This window comes from Montipora foliosa, chromosome 7, assembly GCF_036669935.1.
Source record: "Montipora foliosa isolate CH-2021 chromosome 7, ASM3666993v2, whole genome shotgun sequence".
NCBI classification, from domain to species: domain Eukaryota; kingdom Metazoa; phylum Cnidaria; class Anthozoa; order Scleractinia; family Acroporidae; genus Montipora; species Montipora foliosa.
Genome location: NC_090875.1, coordinates 14,686,394 through 14,712,798, shown reverse-complemented (window position 1 = coordinate 14,712,798; position 26,405 = coordinate 14,686,394). Strand labels below are relative to the sequence as shown.

General features: G+C 40.0%; 1 protein-coding gene across 2 annotated transcripts; it reads left to right on the top strand.

The window, feature by feature from the left end:
* Positions 1-2,673: 2,673 nt before the first annotated feature.
* Positions 2,674-22,679, top strand: LOC138010753 (uncharacterized). Of its 2 annotated transcripts, XM_068857727.1 has the most exons (11): positions 2,674-2,750; positions 3,176-3,273; positions 8,727-9,032; positions 9,829-10,005; positions 14,119-14,289; positions 15,383-15,559; positions 16,277-16,447; positions 18,045-18,407; positions 18,695-18,973; positions 19,710-19,973; positions 21,552-22,679. In XM_068857727.1, exons 2-11 carry the CDS (start codon positions 3,189-3,191, stop codon positions 21,713-21,715), a joined length of 2,157 nt encoding a protein of 718 aa, XP_068713828.1. In that variant the 5' UTR covers positions 2,674-2,750; positions 3,176-3,188; the 3' UTR covers positions 21,716-22,679. The 2 variants fall into 2 exon arrangements, with proteins under 2 accessions (XP_068713828.1, XP_068713829.1); XM_068857728.1 differs by lacking the exon at positions 16,277-16,447.
* The last annotated feature ends 3,726 nt before the right edge of the window (positions 22,680-26,405 follow it).

Below are 26,405 nucleotides of genomic sequence, written 5' to 3'. Positions count from 1 at the left end.
AGTCCCGCTGCCACAGGGTGATCTTCATCTTTTTGAAACCCATCTCTGATATATGTGAGAAAATTGAAATACGAGATTTACCGACTTAAATGGAAGGATAAATTGACAGACTAGGAGTCTTGGAAGACATTCTTGTTGGATGCTATTGGCAGGAAGGAGAAGCAAATTCAGACATGACACCCAGGCTTTCGATCAGTACTTTTGACATGTAGGAATCATGTGGCAAAGAAACACTTTCCTAAAAAAAAAACAGTTAAAAAAAAAAAAAAAATTAGTCAAAAGACATCAATTAATAATTAGTAATAAAATTAACTGAAACGAAAAATTAGCGGTAACAGTAATATCCGGCACCAATTATCTCTCTGCGAACAGCCCTCAACTTTGACCTCCCTTCAACCGCACGTTGAAGAAAGTTTTACCCTTCTTAACGACTCTTCTATGCGTCTTCGCTGAATACGCAGTCCTCTGTTCCTCAATTCGCCCTGCTCGAAACGTCTACCAGAACGTGGTGTAGTTCTCAGTATATGGCGAACATGGCTGTCAAGCTATCCCCCGGATATGTCATTAAATTCCACATCTCGCCCAACGGGCAACCCAAACTCAAGTCTCCGGCGAGGAACGGTTCTCTCTGAAATTTAAATGCCGAGGACCCTGGCAGCCTCAGTCCATGTAAAGTTTTCAACTGTACTTGAGCAAGTGCTAACCGTGGTCTTCCAAGGTCCCCGTTCCTCGTCATGATCGAAACATTAGGGAGCTTTAGCAACGACAACGGCGACGGCAACGAGAACGTTACAAATTTGCATATTCAGTAGGCAAAAGCAGTAGCTTTGCACGCCCTGCACGTGCGTTTTTCCTTTTTGTCAATTTCTTTGCCGTCGTCAGCAAAACTACAACGTGAAATAACCAAGTTTGAGGTGTTATGGAGAACGTCAGCACTTGGACATAAATTTTCATTTTTCTCCCCTAAATTAACCGCCGCTCGTTACGGTTTCATTTCTGAAGGACTGCCACACCTTTGTCATATTAAAAAGTTCGGAATAGTCGCAAAGTGATCGCAATAACGCGAATTTATGTTTTTACATGACGTTCTCGTTGCCGTTGCCGTCGTCATTGCTAAAGCTTCCTATTGCCCGAAACGGAAAATACCATAATAGTCCTAGTTTGTCTACCCAAATTTTGAATAAGCATTGTTTTTGTTTGCCCTTGGGACCATTGTAAGTCCCAAGAGAAACTGGAAACAATGCTTATTTAAAATTTGGGTAGACAAACTAAGACTATTATGGTATTTTCCGTTTCGGACAATAGGAAGCTTTAGCAATGACGACGGCAACGGCAACGAGAACGTCATGTAAAAACATAAATTCGCTTTATTTTTATTTCAACCTTTTTAATATGACAGGGGTGTGGTAGTTCATCAAAAATGACATTGGTAGAAACGGCGCTTAATTTAAGGGAGAACATGGTAATTTATCCTCAAGTGCTAACGTTGTTCATAAAACCGCAAATTTGGCTATTTCACGTTGCAATTTTGCTGACGACGGCAAAGAAATGGACAAAAGTGAAAAGTGCACGTGCAGGGCGTGCAAAGCTATTGTTTTTGCCCACTAAATATGCAAATTTGTGACGTTCTCGTTGCCGTCGCCGTTGTCGTTCCTTAAGCTCCCTAATAGGCGGAGTAACCGACTCCTCGAATAAGTCAATATCCCTCTCGGCTTCTTCTGCATGCAATATGGCATCGTAGCTCGTTCAAGATGCCTAGTAAATGGTGTAAGTAGCCGATGAAACAAATTTGTTGTCCATATGGTTCTTCTATTCTCAGAATAGGAATCCCTGTAAACTCTGAACAAGCTTTTGGGGGCCGTTGCGCAGACTGACTATACTGGCGGTTATATCAAGTCTGTCTGTGACGCAGGCTAAAGTATTTCGCGAATATTCCGCCATTTTCGCCTTGTACAATACCGGCGAACTATCCTGTAACTGGATGGGAACGAACAGTTTTAAAGTAAAGATAGAAAATGAATGGTTCATTGTTATATGCTCACTTTGCCCAAACTTGAAATTTGGTGATTTCTCGTTGTTCGGGAGTTAAGCAAAGACGACGGCCACGGTAACGAAAACGTCATTCCAAAATATATCTTAGCGCTATTGCAAGTATTTCACGATTATTTCGCCTTGTTAACCTTGCACAATACGGGAGAACTATCCTGTAAGTGGATGGGTACGAACGGTCTTAAAGTCAAATCAGAAAATGACTGTTTCATTGCATGTTATAAGTTCACGTTGTCGTCAAAACCTAAAATTTGGTGATTCCAAGTTGTTGTTTTGTGGAGTACGGCAAAACATGCACGGAAATTCGTGCTACACGTGCAGCACGAGTATTTTTCCTTTTTTAACCAATCATATTTTTTATTTGTGGGGTTGTCGTTGCCGTAGTCGTCGTTGTTGCAAAGTCCCTAACTTATCTTGGGTTTTCCGCGCGAAACTCTACTGGTCTTCAAAGGGATAACATTTATGGAAACTTCAAGTATTACTCGTACTAAAAAAACTCTCTTGACATAAGTCATTACTAAAAATAAAGCAACCATTAACGTAAATCTCTTTTATATTGCTTTCGTGTTGTTGTGGAATCTCATAAATGAATTTCATTAAATTAGTTGATGAACTTAATAAACCTTACCCCATATAGAGAAGAAAACAGAAAGCAGAAGAGAACTTATTATTTTATTCCGCGTTGGAAGTTTTATTTCAAGGTAAGTTATTGTTTCCTTTCAAATAGAGAAAACTAAACATTGAAATTTCTCAGTTCTTCTATATCATGATTGTTAAGGAGACTATCAGTTTAATAATTCGTAAATGTAGTTTATGCTTCCTAAAGGAGATTATACATGGGGGGACAGAGAATATAAAACATTATTTTTTTTGAAAATGTTAGAAATAATATGAAAAGGAGGAGTAGAAGCTTAAGTGAATACTAAACGAATTATCCTGCGAATTTGTTTGGATTTTGTTAACTTCTTTTTTATCAAGGCCACGTTCCAGTAACCGTTTTATTGATTACAATATTCACCTTTAACAATGGCCTTTAGCTTTAGCAAACGTAGAAAATTTTTGGGCATTGCAACATAACAGTGTTCTCCTGTTTAATCGTTAATTAAAGCTCCAACTTTTTGTACAGACACCTTAGAAGAATGGAAGTTCACACATTTTGGAAGATACTGCATTTGTTCATATATTTATTCGCATCTTTTCACGAGGTTGCCTCGCACAGACAAGGTAATATATTCAATGTTTTTTTTTCTAAGATAATCGTCTTATTGAACGATAACATTTATACCCCCTAACCGGGTTGTGCATCCATACCATATCAGTCCCTACTACTCTTACTTTGAACTCTTTAGATAATTAGCGATGCACTTTATTTCTAATCATTGCTTCTAGAGCACACTCAAATATCTCTGAACATATCTTCAGTTGTGGTTAAAACGAGAGGAAAAACCACAAACAGTCTAATATCTTCCCGCGGACTCTGATCCATTATATCAGTGTCCATTATCTACGTTACAAGAAAATTGACTGGGTAAGTATCAGTTTGTCGGTATGACGTCATGGCAGAGATATATTGGTGTGTAGAAACTCAAAAATTAGTGGCTCATTTCGCTCTTAATTATAGCTATCCTATGCACACCGTGGCAGGAGCACTATTTTTTTGTAACACAATTTTTTTGTTTGGATTCCCGTAGAAAAAAGGGAATAACATGAATTCAGAAATGACTAACTTCGAGCTTGCCGTTTGCTTTCCTCAAAAACTCACCGCCGAGTTTTGAAAAGAAAATTCTCGTGTAATAATATCGCCATATTTGTTCAATTAAGAAGAACAATATTTATCGTCGAAAGCGTTGGAATTATCCGTTCCGTTTTCTTAGCCAAGGGCCCGTACTTGAAAAAAAAAAGGGGGGAAAAACAGTTAATTAATTTTAAAACGCGTACAATCAACCTCCAGGCCGGTTAATTAACGAAGCTTTATTCAAGTTGCCATTCATGCATAGCAGTGAAACCTGTTTTAAGATGTTTAAGTAAACACATGCCTCAGCAAACTCGATCAATTTGAAGATAAACGAGATGCGGGTTTTTCCTCACGTCATTCCTACGCCAAGTGTAAATACGATTCTTTTTACTTTTCGATACGGCTGACTCAATTTTATGGGAACGTACCACCTAGCTTTTTCTTTTACCTCTCTGCCATCTGTGATCGGTGCTATTCGCGCCACTCACTTGCTTCGCTTGCTGTCCTGCGTCGAACGAGTACCCCTCCATGTGTTGAAAACTTTGCATGGTTTCCTTACTGAAAAGCGTGGTTTGGCAGTTGTTTAGCTACTCTGAGTATCCAGTGGAATTATCATAAACATTTGAATTATATCGAGTTTAACAATGGTGCTATGATAAAAAAAGCACTTCCTCTTTTCTTAAGATTTTAAAAGTGTTATCAAGTAAACTTATGATCCTCGCAGTTATAAAGGCACTTTAAGCAACTCGTAGAGAAGCCTGAAAAATTCAAAACCTTAACGAGGTTTGAACCCGTGACCTCGCGATATTGGAGCGACGCTCTAACAAACTGAGCTATGAAGCCACGGAGTTTGAGAGCCGCTCATTTGCGGGTTTTAGTGTTCCCGTGATGAATGAATCAACGTGAAATGATGTATGAGATAAATTATATATTGAACTGCGGATATGAAATCATGTAAAGCTGCTATGATCCTCGCAATAGACCATTTTACAGTTGTAGCTAAGTTACCTGGCCTAAGAATGGAAGCGAGTTGTCGGTGACCCTGTTTTGATACAAACCTCCGTGCTTTTGTGATGATAATATGGGCTAATTAGAATTACAACAACACAATTTACATGATAAAAGCAGTGGGGGCTGTATTAATGCAAGGTCACCGGCAGCCTCGCAGCCATTCATAGGCTAGGTCGCTGAGCAAAAAACTGTAAAATGGCCTATTATAAAGGCAATTTTAACAATTGCGTAAAGAAGCCTGAAAAAATATCAGGACTTCAACGGTGTTTGAAAGTGTGTTTGTCTAACTAGTCCTGAATGTCAAAATTTTGAGCTGTTTACTTTGAGTGCAAGTTTTGGATTTCACTGTCCGCCATTACTCACATTCAAAACTTACCTATTGGACCTCATAGGGTTGGATCCAGGGAAAAGTGACGTCAAAGGCTCACTGGCTTAAATTTTCAGCGTGTAAATGCAGGTTATAAAATATGCAAAACACGAGTTTTAAAGTCTGAAAGCCCGAAATTCCCGTGCTGCATATTAATTCAGCCGCGTACACACACATTTCATTCTTAAACTAGTGAGTCTTTGACGTCATTTTCTCCTGGATCCAGACCTCTCAATATTTCAGAGTTGGTAATGGCGGATCATTAAATAGGAAAATTCCATCAAAAATAAATAGGAGTCTTTTTTTCCAATCAAGGCTTGAAACTTGGGTCACTTAGTGCTTAGTTAACATAGTTTGGAAATCCAAAGAAAAAGAAGAAGTGATCTTTTGGTACCACTTTAAAAGAGGTAAATACTACGTCACTTTTGACATGTCACATGTTGAGTTATTAATGAAGTTTACTCAAAGAAGGGCGTTGGTTGTAGTAATGCAGTATTTTAAGCGCCAACACGTACATACCTTCTTACAAATGATGCCCACATATCGAGCAGTCAAAAATACCGTAAGATTGCACGTACGCAGTCTTGAAAAGTGGCTTAAAACTTTAAATCAAAAAAGTGTCAACCACAATTCTTTGGCTCAACATTTCTATAAAAGAGGTTTATCTTGTCAGTCTCATCCCGGGCCATATTTCAGTAGACTTTTCATGTTTTACAATGTTCTAGCCACAATCTACAATCTACAATCTATTGTAGCTACCATTTTTTATCGCTGCGTTCTCCTGAATAGAAAGACCCTATCTCTGTGCTCAGCCAACACGATCTCTTCCTCAAATGAAGGGCTATCCTTGAGTTCATTGTCAGTTTGCTCTAAATGAAGTATAATCCTCCATTTAGATTACTCTGTCCCAGGACTTGTGGTAGCAAATAAAAAGAAAAAAAGTAAATGCAGCCCCTGGACAGGATTTGAACCCGGAGCACCCACTTTGAAGGAACTGTTTTATCCAGTTAGCTTAACCACTAACGATCAACTGACTAGAAAATGTGCCGACTATTTACCAAAACTAATTAGAATATATATAAAATCATTGCTGAATAATGGTTAAGTCTGGAGCTTGATTTTAAAATGGTTAGCTTTATCTTGAAGTTTGGTAACCGACTTTTTCACTGTGTAAGCTTGCTTCTTAATGGTTGTTAATACACGTTAACAGCGGCACTTTTGGAAGAAAATTTATTGACATAAATAAAAAATGATACCTTCGCAGTTAGTGATGTGGTCGTCTAGTGGCTAAGTGCGCGGTTATGGTATAATGTTGTAACAGGGCTGGACAATCTGCGAGCCAGCGAGCCATGCAAATTTCGCATTTAAGTTTAAGCACCCATTTCAAATAGCACTGATGAACTGCTATTGAGTCTAAGCACCCATTTTAAAACGGTTAGCTTACAATAACTATGTGATTCTCATGTTGACTCGCCATCTTGACTCGCATGACTCGCAGCCATGCCTCGCATGCCTCGCTGACTCGTACATTGTCCAAACTCGTTGTAACCGTTGACGACCGTTATTGTTCTAAATTTCTGAGGATGTGCAGAAGAGCTGGAAGTCCGTGGTTCGCGGGCTTCCTCTTTTGGCTGTGGCCAGAGACCGTTTTCTTGCAGTTCTGGCCTAAAGAAATGCGGTCTCTGGGGACAATAATTTTACAAAAAATATATTATTTTTAAAATTTTATTTATACATTACATATTACATTTTGATACTTTACTTTACATGGAAAACGGTATTTAATTAAAGAACTTATAAAAGCAAAGTTACATAATTACACTGTTTATAGAATTAGGATGAATGACAAAATAAGGAGTAAAAAAGTCAAATTTTGTTTTTTTTTTAAGGAGAGGGGAAAACCGGAGTACCCGGAGAAAAACCTCTCGGTGCAGAGTAGAGAACCAACAAATTCAACCCACATATGACGCCGAGTATGGAAATCGAACCCGGGCCACGTTGGTGGGAGGCGAGTGCTCTCACCACTGCGCCATCCCGGCACCCCCATTTTCAACACATAAAGTAATTAGATTCTTTCAATTACAAGTTGTGGGATTGTAATGTGAGAAGAATGGGTGGAAGCCTTCTATACTAGGGCATTGACTGTTTGTTCTACAGGTCCAAATGTAATACCTCGCGACTAAAAATAGAAAGTAGTAAGCGGAAGAGAATTACTTCCGTTTCTATTCCATACAACCTCCAGTCTATCCTCCCAAAACCTTAAACCATAAGAATGGTATTGGTAATAGTAATGAATTTATTTAGCGCATTTTCTATTGACATATTCAAATGCGCTTTACAAGCAAGTGATCTATGGGTGAGATCGGACATCAGAAAACCAATGTTTCAGTCATGATTCTTTAATTAAAGGTTTTCAAACACTGTTAGTATTTGGAAAAAAATAAATAAAACGCTTATTTTCACTTTCAAATTTCCCTGGCGCTGCCATCCTGAATAATTGTGACTTGGATGTTACGGACTTTCGGTTGCCTGGACCTCATGCTGTTGCCGACTGATTCAGGTACATTGATCTATGGTATGATAGCCACAAGCCCTGGGCAACCAGAACACGTCATGGTAATACATATCGGCGGCAGAGAAATTTGAAAACAATAATTAGCCATTCACTTATTTCTGATGCAGACGCATCCTTTGTAAAAAAATTGATTGTAAACGTTATTTCCCTTGGTTAAGGTTATGTTTTTTTTTTGGAGTGGAGGTCCCATTTAAGTGAAATTCACGTACATACACCCGGGCCGGATGGTTTCTCCCCCAAGAGTGAATTAGATGAGAGTGTTGATCTATCACATTGCGGTCTTGCCCTAGCAGCTACAAATGGATTTATTTATAGATACACCTTGAGCGCGAAACAAACAAATTGCCGCCAATTTTAACCAATCAAAAGAAGCCATGTCACGCCCGACTGCTGCTGCCATATTTGTTCAGGGACATGACAACTGATATTCGCCGGAACGGTTATTCTAAAAATAGACTCACTTGTGGCTGTGCTGGGAAACCCATCCTCGTCATAACAACACTCTTATCTAATTCACCCTTGTCTCCCCTCCGTAATACCTTTTTTTAGAGGGGACAGAAGGGTAGGGATAGACCCGTGACTTCTCTTCACACCAAACTTCATTTTATTTCCAACCAAGCCATATGTATTTACAAAGGTCAACAAAACACAGCCACTGCTAAGAATCCCAAGTGGCCGGCAGCAAATCAGTTGGCTATTTACAAGTGCAGTCGAGGTGTTTAGCCAGGGACTACCGGGGTCAAATTCAACGTATAGTCAGAACGCCTTGAATTGAACCAGGGATCTCGGGATCTGAAGGAAAGCCGCCTTGCATGTCACTAGGCCGCTTTGCCTACTACAGACCCCAGTCACTGAATGCGAGAATTATCATGCAAGCGTTTCTTCAAATTGTTGTATTTTCTTTGCAAACTGATGAGTCTGGCCGGCCAGTTCTGACAAAAGGAAAGCGCCCTTATAATTACTCACCCTTTATTAATTAATCTTTGCAGGTTCACCTTCAAGCCTAACATCATTAGGATGTTATAGAGAAGGAAGTTCAACTCAACGCATATTCTCGACTCTGTTCCATCAAGTTCATGTCACATGGTGGTGGCCGGATGCTATCATACAATCGTGTAGAAACGCGGCCGTTGCCAAGGGATACCGAATATTCTCCATTCAGAACACGATAGAGTGCCGCTGGGGACCTAACGCTGAACGCGACTACGCCAAATATGGTTATGGCTGGTACTGCCACCAGGGGGTGGGGTGGTACGATTCTGGTAGTGTCTACAGAATTACTTACACAGTACCTGGTTAGTGAGTCAGAGAAGATGAAAAGGGTGGGCTAACTCTAATAAGTTTTTCTGAGGTTCGCACTGCGAGAAAAGGGAACCTATTGAGCTTTGACATTGAAGTCAAAAGAATCAGAAATTCATTTTAATTGCGAATGTTTCTTTTTGGAGACATTTTTGTCACTATGGCAGTTTGATTGCTGGGATTCTAAAAACCAGTTTACCTGTTCTGTCTAGGAAACAACATGATAAAAACACAGCTAGTTAAAGCTAAGAAAGAAATGCAAAATAATACTGTCGTGTGCCACCGTTTTATATAGAATTTGATGTTTTGTCATTTCAACTTTTCAAGTTGCCAATTTGAAGTAAAAGAGGAAGGAAATTTTGAAAAGCGAAGAAAGGACATTCCTAGTCATTAACTCCTTAGATTTTGCTGTTTCAATGGGCTTCACGTCATTGTCATACACCATATTCCAAAATGGTCACGATTTTAGTATTCTTTTGTTTGCTTGCAAATAAGCCCTTGTTGCCTCGTTCAACGTTAAATAAGAACGAGGCAAGAAGAACTAATTTGCAAGCAAACAACTGAATACTAAAATGGCTGCCATTTTGAAATAAAGTGTATAGATGTTTATTACGGAGGTTTAGCAACAATATCGCAGAAAGGCGACGTCTCCGAAAACCAGGTTTTGCATCACGATGACAGAGCCATTTAAGCAAGGCAAGGAACTTAGGTCACTATGAAACTTGCTAGTCCACATTCAATTTGATTGTGTACATTTGTTTAATAATTTATGAACTATTGCCCTTTAATCAGTTAATGGCCATTGGACAAACTGGTCGTCGTGGAGTCAGTGTAGCCAAACTTGCAGAGGTGGAACAAGATCACGCATGCGCAGCTGTACCAATCCCCCTCCCTCCAATGGCGGTTCTCATTGTCTAGGACCTGGGAACCAGGCTCAGAATTGTGGAAGAAATTTCTGTCCGTCTAAGGGTATGCAGATATAATTAACATCAGTTGCCATGCAATTTATTCTCCGAGAATAAAATTTGTTTTTATTCCGATGCACACAAATTAAATCAACAGAATATGAGGAAAGAGATCGAATCCTTCAGCCCAGTGATAATCATTTGAGAATTATTTAAAGTGGTACTATGATCAAATTTTTACCCCTTGATTTTTTGAGTGTATCATATGGAATTCCATGAAAGAACAAAAACGCCATTTACTGTTTGCAAATACCTGCATTAGTTCCGGAGATATTTAAGTTTGAAAATGGGTAAAATATGCAAATGAGATGACTGATGATGTCATACACTCAACCCAATATAATACTGAGTATATAAATAGAGCTACCTTGGCCAATTTGCAGCGCAGACCATTGAAAATTGGTAGTCTAATAGTTCTACAGGAAACACACCTATGACTATAAAAAATTATGTTCCCATGGCAACTCACTCTTTTCCAATCCCCACCCACTTGATATGTTAGTGATTTTCAGCTTGAAAAATGGTAAACAAGGCCACAAAATTGAGCTAACATATCTATATGCTTGCTGGATCATGCGTATGAAGTGCTGTTAGCAAATATCAAAATGGAATGCCAAGGTGGCCAGAAAAGCTTTTAATATGGGGGAGGTCTGGAACCCAGTATGATAACGGAACTGTTAAGCTCATATTGTGGAGAACATTTAGTACAATCTTACTGCAAAAAATCAAAAATTTCTGATTCAAATTGGCTGAGATATCTCTTTTCATCATATTTGAACAAAATTTGGTTGAGTGTATGACGTCATCACTTGGCTAATTTGCATATTTTAAAAACTCGAATATCTGTGGAACGAAAAGAGATATTTGAAAAAAGTAAACAGCATTTTTCTTCTCACACAGACTACTTGTTTAAGTTTCAAAATGGCTTAGATAGGAAAGATGCGATTTTCGTCAGAGTACCCCTTTAATAATTATTACTTGGCCTGCAGGTATGGCGCAGTGGTGAGAGCACTCGCTTCCCAACAATACATACATACATAACCTTTATTAACGTGTCTAATCGTTCTAGCGCCACAAGGCACTAATTGGGGACACCTTGAAAACTAATTACATCATCAAATTAGCCTAATTACTGCTATAAAACATATAAAAACACCGGAAATTCACACTATTTAAGCTAAATACACTTTTACACATGATAGAACTAATCGTATATAAGAATGTAAAAACTAAATGCATAGTTGAGCTCGGACGCTAAGATAAATAAGTAAATATGCGTGCGTCCAGTTAACCTGAGCATAAGTGGCATTCTGTCCCACATCCTTCAAGAATTGATGTTATATCCTTTTTACGTATCATTGTCCTATAAACTCTTGTTCTTAGGCCATCGTAGCTTGATTAAGAAAATAACACAAACAGCGGTGATAAACATTGTATTCCAACGCATTTTTATAAAACTTGACGTTTCTAACGGTCACTTTTGAAAATGTGTGTTGACTAGCATACGAAACGTCAAGTTTTATAAAAATGCGTTGGAATACAATTTTTATCACCGCTGTTTGTGTTATTGTCCTATAAGCTGCCAAAGTTCTAATATTTTTCTCCTCCTTACTTAATTTTGACCACAACTGTGGTCCGAGAAATCTGAGAGAATGTTTGCCACAAGTAACAGTTTTAAAACGAGGTAAGACAAAATCTGCATGTCTTAGGTTATATCTCTTACTATTAATTAATAGTCTAGTAATGTGACCCGGGTTCGACTCGATTCCTACAATCGGCGTCATATGTGGGATAAGTTTGTTGCTGGTTCTTTACTCTGCTCCGAGAGGTTTTTGTTCGGGTACTCCAGTTTTCCCCTCTCCTCAAAAACTAACATTGATTTGATTTGCGGTAATTTGTTGATTTTAGTTTACAGTGTTCCCAATTAGTGCTCCAGCACTAGGAAACTAGGCGCATAAATAAAAGTTCCTTCCCTTTCCTTTTATTTGGTTTTTGCCATAACGGAGTGGCCAACTTTATGGCACCTTTCTTGGAACAGATTTATACAAATCCAAAAGAAAGTTACAACTATCACAGACTATCTGCAAATAGCTATAGCGCATACATGCTTAATATTTGCGTAACAGAAAAATTGAATTAATAATCTCTATAGTATATGCTTTTCCTAGTTTTCATCTATCTTCAAATTAGACAATTGCATTTAGAAGGAAGTTTAAGAATGAAGATAAGCATAAGAAGTTTAAAACCACAAAATTTGGATGTCGTCATGGCATAATATGCATAAAATCTTAAAGTGGCTAATTTATTTGAGTGTATAGTGAGAGACTTGATTAGCAGCACTAATTGGGGACACTGTAAACTGAAATCAACAAATTAACGCAAAACAAATCAAATGTTGGATTTTGAGGAGAGGGGAAACCGGAGTACCCAAAGAAAACCTCTCGGTGCAGAGTAGACAACCAACAAACACAAACCATATATGACGCCGGGTGTGCGAGTCTGAGAATCGAACCCGGGCCACATTGGTGGGAAGCGAGCGCTATCACTACTGCACCACTGCACCCGGCCTCAAGAGTTATACACGTTAAAAAGTGTGCGTGTTAAATTAAGTATGTTTTGCAAGATTCTAATACTTTTGACGACGACAAACAATACGTGGTTGTACACAACTAGAACTCTAGATTTTGAACAAACGTGGCCCTTACATGCATGGGATCACATAACCAGAAAGGGCCGTAAAATACATATCTCAAATGACAAAGTTTGTTTAATAACTCACTACTTGCAAAAATCCCATTAGACACTTCTATTACCCACCCCCCCCCCCCCCCCCCCCCCCCCCCCCAAAAAAAAAAAAAAATGCAAACGCATTGTTTTCGACTTCTCTTGGGACATTTTCAAGAGAAGTTGCAAACAATGGTTATGCAAAAGTTTTGCGGGGTAATAGAGGTGTATTGTGGGATTGTGCCAGTAGTGAATAAACTTAACTGGTTATAGAGTGTAATGTAAAGTGCTAGTTTTCTACCCCATATGAACCATGTGAGCGTTAACTCTACTAATGGAGATGGGCTCACACAGGGACAGAGAAAAACTCTGACCAGGTTGGGAATTGAACCCACGATCTTCGGGTTAGTTCACCGCTGCTCTACCGACTGAGCTACAAGGTCAGACGGGAGCAGGCCGTGGGAACTAAAGATGTTAAAGTCACGGCAATGAACATGTGCAAGTACAAGGAGGGGTTACGTTTTTACAAACGTTATCCGTGAAGAACTATATTTCAAGAGACTTAACCGATTAGAGTGTAATATGAAGTGCTAGTTTTCTACCCCATATGAACCATGTGAGCGTTAGCCTTACTAATGGAGATATGCCCACACGATTGAGTGCTCAGTCTTGAATTCTTCCGTTGCATTTCTTGCGGATAGAAAAGGCAGGTATCCGTGGTCGTTCTGTTTCACGTACAGTAACCAGAGAATAGATTAGTGCAGAACGTGATGTTTATTCGTAACAATTTCAGTGTAAACCTTTTCTTACACCAATTAGATCGCTACCTGTGACTAGTTGACTCATGATCATCGTAAATGTTTCAAATTTCGATCTCTTTTAGTCTCCCACTGTTCATGTCCTCGACTAGACTAGTATTGAATACTATGCTATGTTTGTTTCGCGTAAACGCGCAGTAATCCAATCCAGCCACTTTACCACAAATCGTGTAACTATAATATAGTTAATTCTTTGAGATGATTCGGGACAATCGAACAAGTCAACAGCTAATCGATTTAAAATGGTAAATAACGCCGCTCGTTTAAGCAAACGACAATTTTAACAATAATCTTTACAAAGTACATTCACTAACTTCTGTGGCGGGTCTTAGTTTCAAGTACAGGTAAGCTTAAAAATCTGGTTAGCCGGTCTTCAGGAAAACGATCCGAACGTGTTCACGTTTTCAACTGAACTGATTGTCTACCAAAATAGAATTGAATTAGCTAAAGATCAGAGGTTGAAATCAATGCCAATTCAGGTCATTCTCGGTAATCAAGTTATTCACGCGACTTAATATCAGTTAACTTAACGTATCAATGTTCGCACTCGTATTTACATCTTTTTTTTGTTACAGTTGACGGTGGTTGGGCCCAGTGGTCTCTCTTCTCAATGTGTTCTGCGTCATGTAATGGAGGAGTTCAGATCCGCTCTCGCACCTGTTCTAAACCGTTTCCCCGGCATGGTGGTCGGAGATGCCTAGGAAGAGCTTCTGAGCAGCGCTCTTGTAACACTCGACCCTGCTTAAGTAAGTAGCTTAGGGTTTGAAAGCAAACAAACAACCAAACCGGTCCTTGATAATTACTCCTTCATGCAGTCTTGGGGATGAATTGCCTGAGTGAGCGGCGGATTGCCCGAGAGAACTCACCCGTTCCCGTTTGTTCGGTCCCGAAGCTTAGACCTGTTGGACGGGGTTACTGTCCCGATGGGCGACCCTTATACGCCTCACTCAAGGAGTGAGGCTGGTAATCGTATGTTAGGTGAGCTTCAGTCGGACTGACTCGGCGGACACGAGAGTTATTCAGTCGGTGCATTTCGGTGGTTTTACTCTTTCGTCAAAATCAAGGCTATCCCCAGCTAATTGCATTTTTCGGTGACTTATTGCTGCGAAATCATACGTAAACCTGACCTTTACCTAAGAAAACCTAATGCCAGCTCTAACCTTGTTTTGTACAGATAGTTTTCGCTTGGACTTAGGAGGACAATTCAAGATGTTTCATTAAGTTTAACATGCATTAAACTACGTACATCTCTGGCCATAAGCGAGTCAATTATTTGGTTAGCCATCGAGTAAAAGTTCGCTGATGACACTGTCGGTCACAATTGAATGATCACCAGTCAGTCAGTCAGTCAATCAATCCATCAATCAATCAATCAATCAATCAATCAATCAATCAATCAATCAATCAATCAATCAATCAATCTATCAATCAATCAATCAGTCAATCAATCAAACCAATCAATTATAGTTTGCCCTTCGGTCACTTTTTCAACCAAATCATTTGAAGAATTCAAGAAGTACGGTAATTTCTTTACATCTTCAACGTTTCTTAAGACTAACAACAACGTTTAACTTTTACCACAATAGTTAAAAGATGGCAAAAACTGTTATAGTTTCTTCTTTCTAAATGTCAAGCTACAACACTGAAATTAACAATTACCTTTAATATCTGAAACTAGAAAGGACGGAAATGGATTGAATGTTTCATTTTGGCGGTCATCCAACTAATTAAGCTTTATAGTTATGTTAGGTGGCCAGTTGCTGTTTTAAATTACCGTCGCGTAAGATTTAATAATTATTGTGTGAATTGAACATTACTGACAATTACTGTGGCTGTTAGATAGGATAAATGGTGGCTGGTCTCCATGGCAACCGTGGGGATCTTGTTCGAAGACTTGTGACAGCGGATCACAAACGAGAATCAGAACTTGTAGTAACCCGCCGCCGAGAAATGGCGGACGCACTTGCCCTGGTACAAGATTGCAAAGACGAAGGTGTAATTCAATTGGATGTCCTGGTGAGTCCATTGTGTCATTCAAGTAAAACTGGTTAGAGCATCTCAATATATAATCACAGCTTCAGAAAACATATCCAATCGCTAACTAAGCGGATGAACTTTATGTATCAAACATAGCATATTGTTGAAATGATGTCCGATGGAAGACCATGTATGGATGATTGGAAAGCGAGCAGGCATGTTAGGATAAAAATTGGAGCCCTTCATACAGGAATCGGATGTATGACTTTCAATTTGGTAATCAAACCGTTTTATCTCAGAGTTATTTGACACTCGCGGTTGAACGTTTTCTTCACACTAGTAAAGTAAAATAAATTAAAGTAAAGCAACCATATTTAACGTCGATAACTCGTAACAGTAATTCAACTGACAAACCTGAGGTCGACAGTGCGCTCATTTTACTCCCCCCTCTCCATCGGTGCTCCGTTTTACGGGTATTTAAAGCTACGTAGCTACACGGAAAGGAAAGAAGTCGAAACAAGGATGCGAGATCCGGGAATCGAACTCAAGACCTCTTGCACCAAGGCCGCGCACTAACCGACTGTGCCATCCTTGCTCGGAAGTTGCTAAACTTCCTTGCTAGGAAGTTTAGGTATATCCATTTCCTTTGCTTCTTGAATTTAGCAGATGGCGCATAAGAAAAAAAAAACATCTCTTAGGGAAATCAAGGCAACAAAAGACTATCATAAGTTTACTGATTAATTTTCACCATGTCAGTAAACGGAAGATGGTCTGCTTGGCGGCCATGGGGACCATGTAGCAGAACTTGTGGGGGAGGGGTACAAAGACGGACAAGAACATGCACCAACCCACCTCCAAGAAATAGTGGTGCGCCCTGTACTGGAAGGAGCTTGGAAACAAGGCAATGCAGCAAAAGGCCATGCCTGGGTAAGAAATTATTCGATTACACTGAATGGACAACAAACAAAGAGGAAAGGCCCGTTTCAGACGGTTTCAACATTTGACCAACATTCGTTCAACAAAAGTTGAACGGTTGTTAGGCAAATGTTGGATGAAAAAACAAAGTTGTGCGGGGTACGTTCAAACGGTTCCAACATTGCGCTAACAAAAGAACCAACACTTTCGCTAAATTTGATTGCGAGGAACTAAAAACTAGAAACCAGTCTCTCTCGCCCTGATAAACTACGCCATATTGACTTTTGCGGCCTGGTGTGAGCATGCGTGTGTTCTACAATTGTTGAATCGTGTGTTCAAGCGACTTCATCGCCATTCAGCATTTTCAAGAACAATGGGAAAGTTGAATCGATGTTGAATGAAAGTTCAAATCTATTTAAACTTGATTCAACACGCTTTCAAAAAGCTTTGAATATTTTTTACGCTTTCAATAATGTTGGACGACCTGTTCAAACGCACCGAACGTTTGGTTCAACAAAGTGTTGAATGCACGTTGAAGCAAATGTTAAAATCGTTTAAACGGGCATTAAAATGCAAGTGCTTGAGATTCATGTTGATTATTGTGTTGTTGTTTGCAAATGGCACAAAGCCCTTGAAGATTAAAGAAGAACGTTTTGGCACTTTGTAACATGTATGAAATTCCGTAAGTCTCAAAACGCAGGCAGAATTGGAATGTAAACACTTGACAGTCGGTGTGGGGGAGCTCCCCTTCTGTCTAACGGCTAAACATTGTCGTTTGCTAGTGACAATGGCGTTGAATGTTTGAAAGAGCAAGGAAAGGAAAGGAACTTTATTTAAGCGTCTAGTAGATTTAGCGCTGGAGCACTAATTGGGGACACTGTAAAGTGAAATTAACAATTATCACAACAAGTCAAATGTTCAAATGTTGGCTTTTGAAGAGAGGGGAAACCGGAGTACCCGGAGAAAACCTCTCGGTGCAGAGTATAGAACCAACAAACTCAACCCACACATGACGCCGAGTCGAGGAATCGAGTCGCGTGTTCTCACCACTGCGCCATTCCTGCACCCCCAGGGGTTCATCAACCAGAGATTGCGATATCACGTAGCCGGCTGCTAGGTGCTCGTATTGATACTTTGGTGATGTGTCGGTGATCCAATCTCATAAGCCGACATACCATGATATACGCCAATCTGATGGATGCCACTGTCTTTTTAAGGGGACGAAATGAATGGTACTTGCTTTGAGGTTGGTCTTTAAGACGTCCCTATAGCGTTTACCCCACATACCGCTCCCTCCCCTTGACAATCTTTGTTAGCTCTCCATGAGACTGGAAGGGTTTAGGTAATTGCTGCATTGCACAATGCAGTTGAACTGGCATTGCAGATTACTGGCACTGAGCAAAAGGATGGTCATTATGCAACCTAAAAGAGAAGGAAAACGGAGGTTTAGGAGGAAAACATTTTCGAAAAGAAAGAGTGGGGAAGCAACAAATGAAACCGCGTCCTTGAATAGATCCCGGAAAACGTTGATTAAGGAAAGCAAGACCCTCCGGAGCAGTATTAGAAATACATTTGCTAAAACTAGATCGCCTTTGTGTTTTATTTCTAGGTTGTATAGAAGGAAGGAGGGTGACTGACGGATGTGATCGGTTGTGTACATGTTCCGGAGGCCGTCTCATTAACTGCGCACGCGTAAGGCACGAGTTCACCGCCATGACGACATCAGACCGTACTAGGTACATCAGAGCTGTTCGCCAAGCGTCCACGAACCCTAGATACAAACGGGACTACGATCAACTCATCACATTACATCGATCAATATTCCAGTCAGGAATTCACGAACGTGATCACTTTCTTCCATGGCATCGTTGGTTTATTTTGCAGTACGAGAACATCCTCCGACGCATCGATTGTCGAATAACTGTACCTTATTGGGATTGGAGTCTGGTCTCTGAGACCCCATGGCAAACAGGTCTGTCAATCTTAATTTCTGATTCCTTAAATTAATATGAGCCTATCAAAAATATTCCTTTTTCTTGTAAAGTATTTGATGTTATATAGGGAGCTGTACATCAACTGAAAGCTATGGAAATAGACTGGCAGAAAAAGATAAAATTTATCCGCAGGTGCCTGTCATTTGACATGAAAAACAAAAACATTTGCAGCGAAAACTGAAAAACCTAAAATTTACATAGATCATGAAAGGTGTGAGAGTTCATCACAAATAGCAAAACTTGACATACTGTCTTTCCTGTCTAGGGCCTTCTGATTTATGGTTTAGCGGCGACAGTGGTTTTGGCGCGAATGGGGAAAACCGCTCTCCACGATGCGTCATTGACGGGCCTTTTAGGCGAGGGATCTGGAACGTAGTACCATCCGCCGGAAATGGTTGCTTGGAGCGCCAGTTTAACCTGACCCAGACTCTTCCCGATACCACTGCAATCTCTGCTGTGCAGAGAATTCCACCATCAAGCTTTGACGATTTTGAAATTTCCATGCGTATAAACCTTCACGACACTGTTCATTGCTTAATTGGAGGTAATAGGAAATATATATGTTGCGGGTGCAACCCATTTAGGAAATGAAAATTTTTTTCGGAATTGCAGACGAAACGATTATTTCCCGATTGCTTATTTAACTGAAAGTGTTTGTTTATAACTCCGTTTAATGATTTCAAGTCCATAATTATTTAATAAGTAAAACAAATCGAATTAAATTCTGTTTGGATAATTATAAGTTATCCTACCAAATTTCATTTGGCATGTTCTCGTTCGGGTTTCAGCAATGTTGTTTCAAATTATCTACTGTATGATTTTCATACAATTCCCAAAAAGACCTAAAAAGACACCAAACTTAAAGTTGTAACATGCTTTAAATTCCATGTAATGATCAAAATTGGTTTCCCTATCCTAAGAAATGTCTTTAGTGCGGCATGCCATTTTCTGGATGACGAACGTCTCGATCTTCACCAATTTCTATTTCTACACCTTAAAAGTCATAGGCCGTCACGATAGCTGCATTGAAGCAACGTTCTTTGATATTTTCAGAAAAAAAAAAGGACTAAGTAAAGCCAGTAATCAAACCAAATTTCACAGCCATCGGGCACCACACTAATGTTTTTGCCTTTTTTGGTTATTCTTCTTCCATGAACGATACCGGCCCCCTTTTCCTCTAAGGAAATTTAATTTCTGTTAAAAGATAATTGTGGTTATTTATTAAATTAGTTAATTTATGTCATTGTTAATTAATTATTTTCGTTGTCATTTCCGTTCAGGTCACATGTGTTCGTTTGATTCAGCCGTTGCTCCTGAGTTCGCTCTTCATCACTCTTTCCTGGACAAGCTTTGGATGGACTGGCAGCGAATCAGTGGCGCTCATTTGAACGCTCATTTTTCTCACGTTTCGGCCAACATGCCCGGGACGGGAGGCCTCCATCCTCGAGACGTCATTGACAATTCTAAACTGCCTCGAGGAGTTAAAGTGGATTACCAAGGCACTCATGGTCCTCAGCTTCAAAATGTTGTTCATGGCCCTAAAGGTAATTAATTAATTAATTAATTAATAATAATAATAATAATAATAATAATAATAATAATAATTTATAATTTATAATTTTAATAATTTATACCACGCAGTTTCTGCAAGTCGGGATCTAGCTAATAAATTTTGGAGCCGAGTCCAAATGCTAAGCTGTGGTTAGCATCTTCATAGTAAAAGCAAGTGTCATGGATTTTCGAGATCTTGCTTACTTCGAGGTGCTTTTTATGCTTCGCAAGCGTCAAAGGCTAGCTGTTTATTTATTTGCAAACGAAAATATTGCGAAGATCTGGCTTACAAATTAGCTGCTATCGTTTTCTGGCAGTCCTCAAAATTTGGGCTAAAGTAAAAACCCACCCGAGTTCTAACAGAAGAACGTCGGACATCAGTACTGAATCGCTTATGGAGAAACCGGACTTTTCAAACCGGCAGTTTATCGTGCTCACTTGGGGCTTGTTGACCATTTCCTTCTGCGATAAAGCGCCTCTAAATACGAGGACGAAAAAATAGTCTGGATTGGGGGAAGGGGTGGGGTAATTTGCCCTTGAATTTCTACCAACCCCTATTTAGGATATCAGAGCCACTTGGGCGGGCCACAAAGGTCCAAACAAATCTCCTTAATCCCCCAATGAACACCTACACAATTTACACTCGTTGTCTCACGTCTCCGGATGTACTAACGGTGTCATCCGTTCACCTAATACACTACACCCTATGAATGTGAATTGCATTGTACAATCAATGGATTTCAACCAACATATGCCTTTATATTGGTGCAGAGAAATCGTACAATACGGCGCTTATTCTCGCACATGACCAGCGGTAATATGCTTTCTTTATTATTAATTTTCATCGAAGTAAAGAAACGTGTTTGCAGAATACACGTAGAGTTCAAATTTCATGCATCAAAATGGATGTTACTACTTTTTTCTTTGAACAAGTTATAGAGCGCGATCTGGCCAATTATCTTACGCATTCGCACAGCCATATCACTTTGTCAGTGGCACTCCTGACCCCAGAGCTCTTCTCTCTCTGCGCATGACTGGCGAAAGAGAAGAGCTTTGGGGAACCTGAAACAAAGTGTCTTCTCGTTGGTTTTCATGAAGAACAATGAGAATCGTCTCTGATTGGTGCATTCGTGTTAGCGCGACGAGTGAGCAGGCGGCGTAAGTTTGAAATAGCCATTTTTTGAGATACAAACCCTACGGCGCGTGTTAGAGTTTCTCAGAGCCTCGGGTCATGCGCAGCCATAACATACGAAGGTCTGGTGACGAGAATGTGTCAGTGGCAGCTATGAATTGCTGTTTCAGCCATATTAGACCTTACCAGCACGACACAGCCGTGGAACACTTGACTATCTCAAGGCCATTGTTCACAGCTTTCTTTTGCTCAGTCAGGTTAAACGAAGGAGAAAACCACCTTTTTGTGCCTCAGCGCCAAGACCCCACAAATCTCCTTCGAGTTACTAAGACTTCTAATTATAAACTCCTGTGCATACATAACTGGAAAAGCTTTGAAACATGCTTTCTAGCCTGTTTTCTTCATTTGATTCCATCTATTGCTTTCTCTCTCTTTTCAGAAGTGAGCTCGACTCATCGCCGACGTTTCGCAGTGTTGAATGAGAAGGCCATTCGGCTGTTTAACGTCTCAAAAGCCGAAGTGGAAAAAGCCAAAAGACTCGGTCTTAAGCTTCTGTCGCGGCATTCTCCAAAACCTGCAGACCAAGCAAGAGTGCAAACTTAAACTAGTGATCGATGCATCAGCGGTGAATAGGACAATCCCATGACTTTTGTCAGGCATATAGTTTACTTGTGGCCCTAGTAGCATCATCTGCGCCCGAGTGGAACGAGGGCGCAAATTATGCTACGAGGGAAAGAAAAAGGTTGTTGCTACAATACGATCAGCTAAACGATAGTAAAAATTGAGGAAAAATAAAAAGCAAAGAAACTCATCCACAAAAATTCGCGTCGACTCCGGCATTGAAATGGTATCCTCAGGATCTTATTGGCCCAGCGAAGTTGCTTGACATCAGAGTGGCAAATGCATTTTGAGCCTGGCATTTCCCGTTTGGCGCGTTATAAGGCGCGTTTTACAGAAGGCAGTTTGTCATTTGGCCTCGCGTATCGATAATAATGATTTCTTACGCGGAGAGCATAATCATTACCTCAAAATGGCTACCGCTCAAGTATTCTTTTGTTTGCTTGCGATACCACCTCGCGCGGTTAAATATTTAGTTTGAACCATTTTAAGTTTAAGAACAAGCAAGCAAACAAACATATCTTGACCTCGGTCGTGTGTACAGACCTCCCTGCGTTCGGTCTGTACTCACGATCTCGGTCAAGTTTCTCCCATACAGACCTCCCGCTCGGTTAATAAGAGCTAAGTAATATTGTCTCGTGAAGTGCTGTTTTTGGCTGCACCAGATGGCGTTTTTAATTCAAGATAAAATCCTCGATCATAGTTATTCAAATGAAATGTGCAACAACAGTCCTTTACTTGCGCTGGCATACACGATGCGCAAAATTGTTGTTCCCGCAGCCGGGGTTTCGGCCTCTGGGCATTCTCGTCACCAGAGGTCCGGCTCTTATGTCTTTGCATGACCCTAGGCTCTGGGAAACTCTATGTAGGAGAACATGCGCCGTAGGGTTGTTATAGCCAACAATTGGTTACTTGAACCTTACGGCACCTGTTCTCGGATCGTGCTAACATGAATGCACCACTCAGAGACGCTTGTCATTGTTCTTTACGAAAACCAATGAGAAGACACTTCGTATCAGGATTTCCCAGAGTCCTTATTCGCAAATGAGAAGAACTCTGGGGTGGAGATTGACCTCTAGGCCAAAACCCGCGGAGGCAACCTAGAAGCCCCCCACGTAAAAAGGGAAAATATGTAAATTGGAAGATGTTGTATATACTACTACTACTACTACTACTACTACTACTACTACTACTACTACTACTACTACTACTACTACTACTACTACTACTACTACTACTACTACTACTAATAATAATAATAATAATAATAATAATTTATTAAAAACTCTCTTGCAGTAAAACAACTGAATTAACGAGTACGTTTTACAATCTTAAATTAGCTAAAATACAATAATTTACAAGTATAACAATACTTGTGGTACTATCAATTAGTCACATAAGATATCAAGAGTCACTTAAAATATTTAAAAGTAAAAAAGTTTTCTACTCTCTTAGTCCTACAGGCCTGCTTGTTCCGGAAAAGATAATACTTTTGTGTTTTCTGCCTTGAGGGATAGTTAGGCGCGTCCAAGAGTGGACTAGGGAGCAGATGATGCAAAGGGTGGCTGGGGGACGTCATTTTCGCCATATATTTGTAGCACAAGTGTACTCTTCTATCATCTAACCTATCTAGATTACCTAATTTTAGTGCATGAGCGTATGACTCTGCATCGGGGTATATTATGTTAAGCGCCCTTTTTTGCACTCGCTCTATGGCCTCGGACAGATAGGCAGGAATGTCCTGCCAGACCGGTACTGCATACTCCAAAACTGGCCGAACTGAGGCAAGGTATATCCTCAACCGGTTGGGTTGGGACACCCTGGCTCTGCACAGAACTCTAAGGCACTGGAAAATTTAAACCATTTACAGACTTCATAAAATGTCTGTAAATAATAAATTTACAGACTTTAACACTTAACCCCATAAATATAAAATCTTTGTAAATTTATTTTACAGATATTTTACAGAGTTTTGTTGAGTAAAGCTCTATAAAATGTCTGTAAAATGTTTATAAATTATTGGAGCTACAACAAGAGGAAATACTTGAAATTTACAGACTTAATATAATCTTGCAAAAATGTCTATAAATCGAAAATTTACAAAGATTTTACGCCGTTTGGTCATGTCTCATAAAATGTCTGTAAATTGCGCTCTATCATCATGCGTGTCCTGTCTAAGTTACCAAATGGTTTTGGATCTGTATGCCCTGTTCACGATGATTTTGAGTGTTGAATATTTATTACCTAATTAAATTATATGGGAAACTGTTGAATTAGCCCTGCATGTTGCATTGAGTTCGGTTTATCAAAAGTTCGCCGGTTGCAACCTATAAAATGCCTATCGGTATGTGTTTTAATAGTTCGACTTGGATCAAGTCTTAGGCCCTGTTGATATGGAGAAAAGTTGTCCTCGGAAGATGGTCACCCTCCCAGCCGGGTCTTTAGCTAGCGTTTATGTGAGAAAAGAACTAACCTTTATTCCTGAGTCAAGAGCTGCCCGGCTCAGTTTCGATCATCAGGAGACTGGGAAGCTCGTGCATTCTCTCATCATCTTACCTCGACCAAGTTGACTCCACTGAGCGAGCCAAAGTGTTTACATGGAATAAAGTTGGCCTGGCCAGGAGGGCGACCCTACCGTTGACAAAGGGTGACCCGGCTAGGTGGGTTTCCCTTCAAGCCGCGCCATTTTTTTCCCTCATGTAAACAGTTTACTTAAACCGCATTTTATAGGGAAATGTAGGAAAAGTTGGCTGGTCCAGGGTAACTCCGGTAAGCGAGTGACCCTTCTTCCTCGGACAATTTTTCTCCATATAAACGGGTACTTAGGGCCTCACAAGATTAGACCGTTTTAATTGTTTACAACAATTGCAAAGGCCATAAAATCTATGTAAATTGACACAACCCGGCCATAAAATAGTTTTTTTGTGTAAATTTCATGTAAATTGCTGGGATGAATCATGCAAATAACATGTAAATCAAGGCCTTTGTGATATAGGAGTCCCAGCAGAGAATGAGATTGAGAAAGTAATGTAGGCTAGTAAGCAGACTTTACCATGCTCCTTGAAAAAAGAAAAAAAAATAGCATTGGTGTTTAGCTGCCCAAATTAATCGTGCGGGTTTCAGTCAATTAACGTGGGTGCTTTCATAGCCCGTAGCTGTAGGTGAGAATTACTTCTTATGACGTAATGATCGAAAATCCGGCAGCCATATTTGTTATTCTAAATTATTAGTATCCAGTCTCTTGAGAAAAACAGAAAAGGAAATCTCAAAGGAACACACTTTTCCCCGTTCCATATTTTGATTAAGCAAATTTGCTCTGCACCTTTAAAGCAGAAAATTCTCCCCGGTTTTTCCACCCAAAATGAAAGCGCCCCAGGAATCGCACTGGGCTCGCAACGGGTTGTGATTGGATGTTGGCACAAAGAGAAGGATTGTGGACATTTCACAATAATTACATGATTCAACAACTTTGTCCGCCATTATGAATTGCCGCAAAGACTCTGGGAACGAGATCGGTTTGAATTATCGGTTTGTTTTTCGCGCGGGCGATCAATGCATGTGCTCTTCCTCTCTTTTTCCCTTGTTGGACGACCAAAATTGGATCTTTGCGATTCCTTAACATTTTGTGCGGGTGAAATGGCACGCATTCCACCAAATAAACCCAGTAAACATCGACGGATTCCGGAAGAAAGGGCAACGACAATTCAGGTCAGATAATCAGCATTCGCCACAAAGATACACGCCAGTGACATGATTCAACCTCAGACAATCTCCGAAAGGGTTAATCAGTGAAGACTTCATGGCAAAAATAGAGACCTTCTTCAAAACGTAAAGGGAGTTCTACGAACGTTTGGAACAAAGGGTGGCCTGGCCGAACAGCTACATTTAGCGAATGGGCGGGAAGATTCAAAAGATCCGAAAAGCAAAAGACTGCCGGAGGAGTTTTCGGTAAGTCGTCATCTTACTTACAAACCTGATTTAAGTTTAAATGGCTTAAAATTTTAAAGTTTTGTTCCCTTGTTCCCCGCCCAATTTACTCTCAAACTTGTACCCAGCTTTTTGCTCCCTAAAATTGTTTATGTCGCCTTGTTCCTAAGACATTTTGTCATTTTTCCTCTGTTCCCCAGTTCAAAATAGCCATCTTCCCTCGTTTCCCAAAACGCCAAGGAGGGCCTCAGCACAGTCATTACTTTTGCAGACCTACTCCCTTAGTAATTTCACTTTATATTGTATTACCTGTAAGGCCATTTAAGGCAATAACAATAATAACGAATAGGGAATTACATGTAATATGTGGATCTCTGTATAACCAGCCCCTTATTTGCCACTTGCAGATGCCTTGTTCTTCAAACGATGCCACTACAAGAGCACAATAGTGGCCGGTTATTCTGTAGTTACTCCCTTGTCACATGTATAACTACATGTACCTTCACTGGTTTCTCATGCACGAGGAGCCAGAGCAAGCTAAATCTTGGACTGGGCGCTTAATAAGATTACTCCTTTGACACTAGATTTCACTGAAAGGTCGGTTACACTTCAGAAGAAACCGCCTGGGAGATTATCTCGCTTTGGTCTCCCATTAATTGTCAATACCTCCGTCAATCCCACCCAAATAAAGTATCTTGATGACAAATCTTATTTCCATCAATTTGACCAAAATATAAATTATCTAATT

What these genes read in the sequence shown, in the direction of transcription:
- LOC138010753 (XM_068857727.1), top strand. Translation starts at nt 3,189, where the DNA reads ATGGAAGTTCACACATTTTGGAAGATACTGCATTTGTTCATATATTTA. An exon ending in AATTACTTACACAGTACCTG is followed by an intron (nt 9,033 to 9,828) that starts GTTAGTGAGTCA and finishes CCCTTTAATCAG; the next exon opens with TTAATGGCCATTGGACAAAC. An exon ending in AAATTTCTGTCCGTCTAAGG is followed by an intron (nt 10,006 to 14,118) that starts GTATGCAGATAT and finishes TTTTTGTTACAG; the next exon opens with TTGACGGTGGTTGGGCCCAG.